Source organism: Cornus florida, unplaced genomic scaffold (assembly GCF_030987335.1).
Source record: "Cornus florida cultivar Cherokee Brave unplaced genomic scaffold, ASM3098733v1 CherokeeBrave_3.0.0_Hap2_Chr06, whole genome shotgun sequence".
NCBI classification, from domain to species: domain Eukaryota; kingdom Viridiplantae; phylum Streptophyta; class Magnoliopsida; order Cornales; family Cornaceae; genus Cornus; species Cornus florida.
In genome coordinates this window covers 85,790,885-85,800,065 of record NW_026775576.1, presented here as the reverse complement: position 1 = coordinate 85,800,065, position 9,181 = coordinate 85,790,885, and the positions used below count along the sequence as shown (strand labels likewise).

General features: G+C 44.0%; 1 protein-coding gene across 1 annotated transcript; it reads right to left on the bottom strand.

The window, feature by feature from the left end:
• Window positions 1-6,250: 6,250 nt before the first annotated feature.
• LOC132314487 (histone-lysine N-methyltransferase, H3 lysine-9 specific SUVH5-like) lies at window positions 6,251-8,974 on the bottom strand. Its single transcript, XM_059813349.1, has one exon. It carries the CDS (start codon window positions 8,972-8,974, stop codon window positions 6,251-6,253), a length of 2,724 nt encoding a protein of 907 aa, XP_059669332.1.
• Between the last annotated feature and the right edge of the window lie 207 nt (window positions 8,975-9,181).

The following is a 9,181-nucleotide window of genomic DNA, read 5'->3' as shown; positions in this document are numbered from 1 at the left end:
GAAAAGCTAGGGTTGCAGATCTATGAGGATTGAGTGCATGCAAGATGAATTCGCGAATTTAAAATTTAGAATTCACGATTTGTGGCCGCGTCTGCTCCCTAAGCGTTGATTTGCGCTCGGTGCCACAAAGCAGCACCTTATCTACGTGAATCGTGTTACTTAGCATGTAACATGAAGCATTACTAGAACATAACAGAGATCAAGGTGGATTGAGAGAGGTGGAAGCCCAGACAAACTTGAGAGAGAGATGATGACACTGTGCAAGTTCACCATTGACTTCCTTGGTGAAGGTTAAGAGGGTGAAGTGGGAGAGAACATGGGTGATAGAGCAAGAGATCAGAGTGTGGGTGGTGGTTCCTCCTCCAGCTCCCTCCCTCTTGGTCTTGGGGCATCGTCCTTTTATAGGCCAAGTGAGTGCGAGTGGATGACCTCATGCTGAGGTAATATATATGAGTTTTATTATAGCAGCAAAAAGAAAAATTATATAAACTAATGTGAGAAAAATGATGGGTTTGCATTTATAGATGCATTAAGAGAAATTATTTGTAAATAATGTTACTATTGTCAGGTAAGGTAGGGATAAGATATAGGGGAGTCAAATGGTCTCTCTATAAGTCAGGTCGAGATAGGATATACGAAAGTCAAATGATCTCTCTCTATAAGTCAGGTCAATGGTTAGTTGAATCACTACGAGAGAATGTTCTGCCTACTTGATGGCCCTGGACTTCAGTCATCAAACCAAGTTCCTTCTCGGATCCCAAATACTCACTCATTAGTCCTGTTCCCAACTCAAATCTTCAAGTTTTTAGTCTTCGAATCACAAATATTCTCAGTCTTGCTCCCAACTCTGGTATTCAAGCACCATGTGCTTGTTGACCACTTGACTTTTAATATAGCAACTATTAAGGATCTAAGCCATCCTCCTTTTGCCTTTTTGATTTTTCAAACAATGATCATCTAGGAAGCACAAGTACAAACATTCCTTTATGCTCCATTTGGTAGGAAGGAAGAAAATTGAATGGAAAGGAAAAGAGAAGAGATGAATGAGACATCCAGAGAAGAGATTGTGTATTTTCCTCTTTTTGTTTGGTTGGATGGAAGAGAAGAGAATGAGATAATATCTTATTTTGTTTGTTAGGAGAGAAGAGAAGAAAGATTGTTAATTATAATCTTAAAGTAAGGCGCATGTTTAGTAGAAATGAATATTAAATATAAGTGTGGGAAAAAATGTGCATAAATCTTTTCAATTTGTTTATGCATTAACTACATTACATTTGTGCAACAGTAAAAAAAAATGATAATAATGTAATTTTAAACATGTATTTTCTTCCCTATATTACATTGGGATGAAATCAACTTATTTAATATAAGTAGTCACCACAAGCTCAATAATTTCGTCAAAATGTGATTCATCCAATATGATTTGAACTAGTGTTATTAAAGGCCCAGGCGCTAGAGGTCCTTTGAAGCCTAGGCACGAGGAACACAGCGAGGCGCGGGCCTGAGTGAAGTGAGGCGCACAATTGAAAATTTAAACTACCATAAAAACATTCATATCTCATAAGTCATATATATATATATATATATATATATATATATTGATAAATAAGAAAATTCATTCAAAAAAACGTTCAAAAGGGGAACGTGTCCCATAAACAACAAAGGGAGCCTAATGTCACACCCCGCCTATGGAGGTTGTACCACGCAGACGCTGAAGAGGACGCTGCATGGCAAGTGGAGTTTTTAGAGTCTTCCGGAGTAGTCTAGAGTTGTGTAGAAGATTCTAGATATGTGTAGTATATTCTAGAAGTGTGTGGAAGGTTCTAGAATTCTCCAGAATTGTGTGGAGTAGTATGAAGGGTTCTAGAATGTTGTAGATATGTATGGAGATATGTAGAAGGTGGAAGAAGATTCTAGAGAATCAATCTCCACCGTTGGTTAGAATGCATCATAGCCATCCATTAGGGATGGGGATGTCTATAAATGGGAGTAGGACTTCATTTTGCAACCAACAAGTCCTGGAGTGAGTCTTGAGAGCCTTGTAGAGAGCTTGAGTGTTAGCCTTGTACAAAGCATTCTTTGAAGTAATAGAAGTGTTCTTTCCTTGCCAACTTAAGTGCCTTAGTGTGTGTGAGTGTGTAAGCCTAGTGAGGAGAGGGCGAGGGCAACTACAACACTAGTAAGCGCACGAAAGGAGTGTGTTGGCTAAGGTGTGCACGGGAGTTAGGCTGACCAAGTACTTGCGAGAGTGGAAGCAACGTCTTGGTGCCGCACGGGAGCAGTTAGAGTGGTGCTGAAACCCTAAGTCGGTGACAGTTAGTATCAGAGCAGGTTCGTCAAGGGAGCTTTGTTGGAGTAGACATGGCTAGCGGAGGAGACCACCAAGTCCACGTCTTGGAGCAGAGCTTGGAGGAGAAGCTTGTCACACACTTGGTCTACACGGAGACCAAGTTTAACAGGCTCGAGAGAAAGATGGCGGAACTCTACGAGCTGATTGACGGCATTGCCAACAAGGGGCGAGAGAAGGAAAGGGACTTGTATGATCAGGTAGACGACTTGCGCGTGGAGATTGCCGAGTGCAAGAAGGAGTTCTCCCAGGCGCGCGAGGTCGTGGTGAAGCCAAGGAAGAAGAAAGCGCCAGAGCCCAAGGAGTATGATGGGGCAAGGAATGCGCGCCAGATTGATAACTTCTTCTGGCATATGGAGCGGTACTTCGAGTGCATGGAGATCGAGGATGATGAGGAGAAGGTGCAGACAGGCATTATGTACCTCACGGACACTGCCGCTCTATGGTGGAGGCAGCGCTTCACTGGTAGAGGCGCAAGAGCAATTGACACATGGGAGGAGTTCAAGAGGCAGTTCTACCCTGAGTGCGTTGAGGATCTGGCCATGATCAACCTAAGGCGCCTGAAGCAGAAGGGTAGCATAAGGGAGTATGTGAAGGAGTACTCCAATTTGATGCTGGAGATCCCAGAGATGCCGGAGCGGCAACGCGTGTGCTTGTTCATAGATGGGCTGCAGTCTTGGGTGGCCACGGAGCTAAGGAGGAGGAAGCCTAGAGACTTGGCATCCGCAATGGCTATAGCGGAGCGCCTCGAAGACTTTAGGCGCGATGACAAGAAGGCCACGTCTCCCGGGAGGGACCACGGCAAAGGTGGGGGAGACCGGCGCTTCAAGAAACGGAGCTCGCCCAAGTCTAGTGATGATGAGCATAGCGATGAGGAGAGACGCCCACGCCATGATAAGGGCAAGGACCATGGGGAGAGGTCTAAGGCTAGTGGCAAAGGGGAGCGCCGCGATAAGGGCAAGTGGGAGCCGAAGTGCTACTTGTGCGAAGGGCCACACATATTGCGACACTGCCCCAACAAGAAGACCATGAGCGCCCTTGTGAAGGATAAGGGCAAGGGCAAGGTGGACGATGCGAGCAACGATGAAGATAGGTGCATGGGGGCTATACAGATGCTGAGTAGCATGGCGCATGACACCAAGAAGAAGGGCAAGGCAAAGAAGGTAGCTGGGGTGCGCTATGTGGATGCGCAGGTTGGTGGCAAAGCCGTGCAAGCGTTGGTGGACACGGGTGCCACACACAACTTCATTACCCCAGAGGAGGCGCAACGACTTGGCTTGGAGATGCGCAAAACGGAGGGATGGATCAAGGCCGTCAACCCCGAGGAGGCACACGTGAGTAGAGTGTGCAAAGAGGTGGAGCTATGCATGCAAGGATGGAAGGGCAAGGCCGACTTCCAGGTTGCGGAGATGGACGACCATGACATGGTGCTGGGGCTGGAGTTCATGGACAGGAACAACGCCGCGCCACTACCATGCCTTGGTGCGTTAATGATACTTGGAGGTGAAGAAGGCAAGGCCGCATGCATGGTGCCGCTCGTGGGCAGGAAGGAGAGTCCAGAGGTGGCAGTCAACACGATGGAGCTCGTGAGGACCTCACATCTCCCAAAGAGCGCTCGTACGTTTGGGCCAAGGACATATGCGCAAGTGCTGATGACCTGCGAGAGGCTGGGTCAGCTGAAGAAACCGTGACGAGGGCGTCACGGAAATGGGTGGGGGAGAATGTCACGCCCCGCCTATGGAGGTTGTACCACGCAGACGCTGAGGAGGACGCTGCATGGCAAGTGGAGTTTTTAGAGTCTTCCGGAGTAGTCTAGAGTTGTGTGGAAGATTCTAGATATGTGTAGTATATTCTAGAAGTGTGTGGAAGGTTCTAGAATTCTCCAGAATTGTGTGGAGTAGTATGGAGGGTTCTAGAATGTTGTAGATATGTATGGAGATGTGTAGAAGGTGGAAGAAGATTCTACAGAATCAATCTCCACCGTTGGTTAGAATGCATCCTAGCCATCCATTAAGGATGGGGATGTCTATAAATGGGAGTAGGACTTCATTTTGCAACCAACAAGTCCTGGAGTGAGTCTTGAGAGCCTTGTAGAGAGCTTGAGTGTTAGCCTTGTACAAAGCATTCTTTGAAGTAATAGAAGTGTTCTTTCCTTGCCAACTTAAGTGCCTTAGTGTGTGTGAGTGTGTAAGCCTAGTGAGGAGAGGGCGAGGGCAACTACAACACTAGTAAGCGCACGAAGGGAGTGTGTTGGCTAAGGTGTGCACGGGAGTTAGGCTGACCAAGTACTTGCGAGAGTGGAAGCAACGTCTTGGTGCCGCACGGGAGCAGCTAGAGTGGTGCTGAAACCCTAAGCCCGTGACACTAAGGTCCCAAAGAAGAAATAAAATCAATCTTCTCCTCCGGTGAGGAGCAAAACCTACCCGAACCCCAAAAAAATAAAGATGAATAAAAGCCGACTTAAGAACAGCAATCGAGGATTCCTTTCCTTCAAAGGATTTATTATTCTGCTCCCTCCACAAACACCACCATAAACACAAGGGCGCCATCCTTCAATACCCACGAGCATGACCTCCCACAGAGCACCCTCTCCAAGCCTCCATCAAACCTCTCGTAGATCGAGGCATAACCCATGAAACCCCAACCATTTCTAGCAGAAGACACTAACAATCCAAAGCCACACAGAAGATTATCCACCGATTCCCCATTGCACTTGCACATACAACACCAATTAATTGTAATATGTCTTCGCCGCCTCAAATTATCAAGCGTTAAAATCTTGCCCCACACCACTATTTAAGTAAAGAATGCCACTTTGAGCGGCACCTTAGATCTCCACACTGATTTCCACACTCTAAAAATTAATATCAAATATAAAAAAGAAAATCCATCAACTAAACAAGCATCCAACAATCATAAAATGGAGCACAAATTTGTTTTCTTGAAAGGCAAAGCAAAATTTGGTTTTTTGAATGGCAAAACAGAGCACAAAAAGAAATAAATCTGTTAACAAATAAAATAAAACTCTTAATAAGAAAAGAAAAGAAAAAACAGAGCCAAAAAAAAAAGGACGCAGAGACAGAAGAAGTAAATGAAGAGAGAGAAGTAGACGAGAAGAGAGAAAGTGTTAAAGAAAAAAAGGAGAAAAAACCGAGCCTGAAAAAAAGGAGAACCCCCCCCCCCCCCCCCCCCAAAAAAAAAAAAAGATGGAGAGAGAAGAGAACTAGACGAAGAGAGAAATGTAAACAAAGTTAAGAAGAGAGGAGTAGAGGAGAAGAGAGAGAAGAAGAAGAAAGAACTGGCATGGCTTCGTCGTTCGTCTCACGGTCTCACTCTTTCTCTGTTCGGTTGACACTTTGACTCTTGGACTTTCTTATTTGTTTATTCTTTTAAACAAAAGTTTCTTATCTCTTACACTTGGGCATTTTTTATTTGTTTATTAAGTTGCCAAAAGTATCCTTTTTGGCTTAAGAAATAGAATAATCATAGTTTTTTTTAAAAATTAATGAGGCGTGTCTGACAAATAGGACGAGGCGCACTCGAGGCGCGCGCATAGTAAACATTAGTGAGCTTGGGATGACAGTAGGCGCTAGACCTACCTTGAGCCTAGGCGCGCCTTTAACAACACTGATTTGAACACGGTCAAACATGATTCATCATATATGATATGAACATGAGCTTATAAAAATGTGTTCAACGCGGCTCGTGATTTGTATGTATATATACGGTAAGCGCCACTTAAAATGGAATAAAATTGACATCACTTTATCACTAAATGCTTAACAGTGAAAATTCAAAAAGATTTTTGTACATGATGGCTTGAAATGAGCAATAAAAACTAGATTGAAAAATGAACCTAGTTTTGTCTTGCCCAATCATAGTTGATTATTCAGAAAAACTTCCTTAATACATCCTCCCGGTGCACTTCCGCGAACCACAATGACATTCCTTCATCTTGACATTGCCATTAACATCGTGAACTTGGTCCACCTTATAGTTGTAATCATAAGTCAATTCTTGTAAGGGTGGAATGAGCCTCGTAGCAAATAGCATGACATGACACATTCTCTTGTTATCATGATCATAAAGAACATTTTGGGCATAAAGGTTGGGTGAACAACTGTGATTGATGAACCTTCCAACGTTTCCACTGTGTGCCGCATCAATAGTATAGCCAGGGTCGTCTTCGTCCTCGTCCTCGTCCTCATCCTCCTCATCCTCATCCACGAGCCCTATATCAAATAAGTACTCATCGTTACCAGTTCTTTTCTCAGCTTCCCTGTCCCGAAGCAACTCCCCTACATACTCGCATATAAAACTTCCGGAGGAAATAGAATTTCGTGATCTAACACCCCATCCCCTTAGGTTGGTCTTAAATACTTCTAATTCATAACGTATACCATGTTGGCTAACTCTATTCTTGCAAGAAGGAGGGCATTTGCAAGAAGGACCACACTCATAAACAATGGGCTTTTGTTTAACCATAGCCCCATCGTCATTGAATGGAATTTCACCACCATTTTTTATGGTGCAGGAACAGCTCTTCAAATCCGAGCATCCATCGATGCAATCACAACCAATTGGACTAGAGTGGTTGAGCAACTCTGGATATATCATATTTTTTATGTAAGTGAAAGAAGGGGGTTTATCATCATCGTTGGCAATCACTGCATTAATGGGTATATCTTCCTTCTCTTTAGAAATGTCACTTACCACGCAAAAATTCTTGGAGACTTTAGATGACTTGCTCACTATTTGCCAAGGGATTTTTGGTTGTCCAGGTAGTCTATTCAATTGAAACATATATACCAATTTTCCATGTTGCTCTCTTTCTTGCCAATGCTTGGTCACCAGGTACAACCCATCGTAGACATATATTTTTCCAATCCTCGCTTTACTTGTACTGTTAATTTTGGACTCCCCCAAATTTTGTTTTTGACCAATGGTAACCCGGACAGGAGTTCTTGCATCCATGCTGTTCTTCAAGGCAAGGTTGCCTCGTTCAAGTTTTTGATCTTCGGGTTTCGTATTCTCAACCAATGGATTTCCACCATGACCTGAATATATCAAAACATCAGAAGATTCTGCATGATTGCCATAACGACCAGATGCCACAATGCTTGTGGCAAAAATCTTTTCATCTTTCTTAATGTAGTCTATACCAGCTACAAACTGCTGATGAAGGCCAATAATAACAAGTTCAACTCTAAAATGAAACTGGTCGCCAACCTCAACCCCGGGGAAAGGTCCCAAGATACGCCCACTTGTATTAATCCATTTTTGTTGCCTTTTGAGAACCATCGCTGCTTCTACATGCCTCTGTCCAGCAGCCTTCTTTTCACTCTGTCCAACAGCCTTCCTTCGTCTTTTTGAATTTGGTTGATGTTCAATCGAAAGCTCTTCAAATATCTTTTTGAATAAATTCAGAGTCTTCATCACTTTATTGCGACTAGTAATTGATTGGTAATTGTCAAACAAAGTAAAATCATTTGACACTGCATGAGGAGGAGACAACGTTTTTGTCAGATCATCTTTCTCTGACGCTTTTGGCAACTTCATTTCCACATTTTTGAAATGATTAATCTTTCCACAATGTGGAGGAAATTGATGTAAGACAGGAACCCCTTCCCCGATCTTTGGAGGTGGATACTTTTCAGCATGCAAGGGAGGAGACAATGTTTCCAAGCTACTTAAAGCGTCAATTTGCTTAGGCTGAGCAACATTTTCCAACAAATTTATCAATCCATCTTTTCCTGATGCCCTTGTCATCTTCACTTCTGCATTGTCAACATGATTAATCGTTCCACAATGTGGAGGAAATTCACGAGAGACAGGAACACCTTTCCGGATCTTTGGAGGCGGATACATTTTAGCACGCAATGGTGGAGGAGACGATGTTTTCAAGCTACTCAAAGCGTCAATCTGCTTAGGCTGAGCAACATTTTCCAACAAATTTATCAATCCATCTTCTCCCGATGCCCTTGGCAACTTCACTTCCGCATTGTCAACTTGATTAATCGTTCCACAGTGTGGGGGAAATTCACGAGACACAGGAACACCTTTCCGGATCTTTGGAGGCAGACACATTTTAGCACGCAATGGAGGAGGAGACGAGGTTTCCAAGCCAACCACATCAGTCTGCCTAGTCTGAGCACCATTTTCCGACACCCTCGCCAATCCTTTTGGCATCTTCATCCCCACATTGTCCAGGGTCATTTTGCTTTCCAGTGCTTCAACCTTACCACACGATACTGGAACCCTCATCGCCTCAAGTACATCGGTCATTTCCACCTGATTTTTCAAGTTTGGAGTGGCAGTCACCGTAGCAACACCTTCAGTTCTTCTTTCACGAATTGCAGGGGCTTGTGCACCACACCCTCTTGGAAATAGTCTAATTGCATCCGTAGTGGCGGTCACCGTAGTAACACCTTCAGTTACCGTAGTAACACCTTCAGTTCTTCTTTCACTAATTGCAGGGGCTTGTGCACCACATCCTCTTGGAAATAGTCTAATGGGATCCACCTTCATATGCTTAAAGTTCGGAGGAAGACCACAAGACTCATGTCCGCCATGATCAAGTACTCGTTTTCCAGGTGTTTTTGAAAGAGGACTTAAGCCAATTAACATGATGATCGTCCAAGAACTAGCCAAATAAACAAAACCCAGAATCAAATAACATTTCAGTAAGCATGTCAACAACATCGAGACACGCACAAGCATCCATCTATATATATATCATGGTTGGCAGTATCGGTTGCGGTCGCGGTCTCGGGCACGGTATAACGGACTCCGACAAAGTCAGTGTAAATTGGCCGATATGGGTTGCGTATCAGA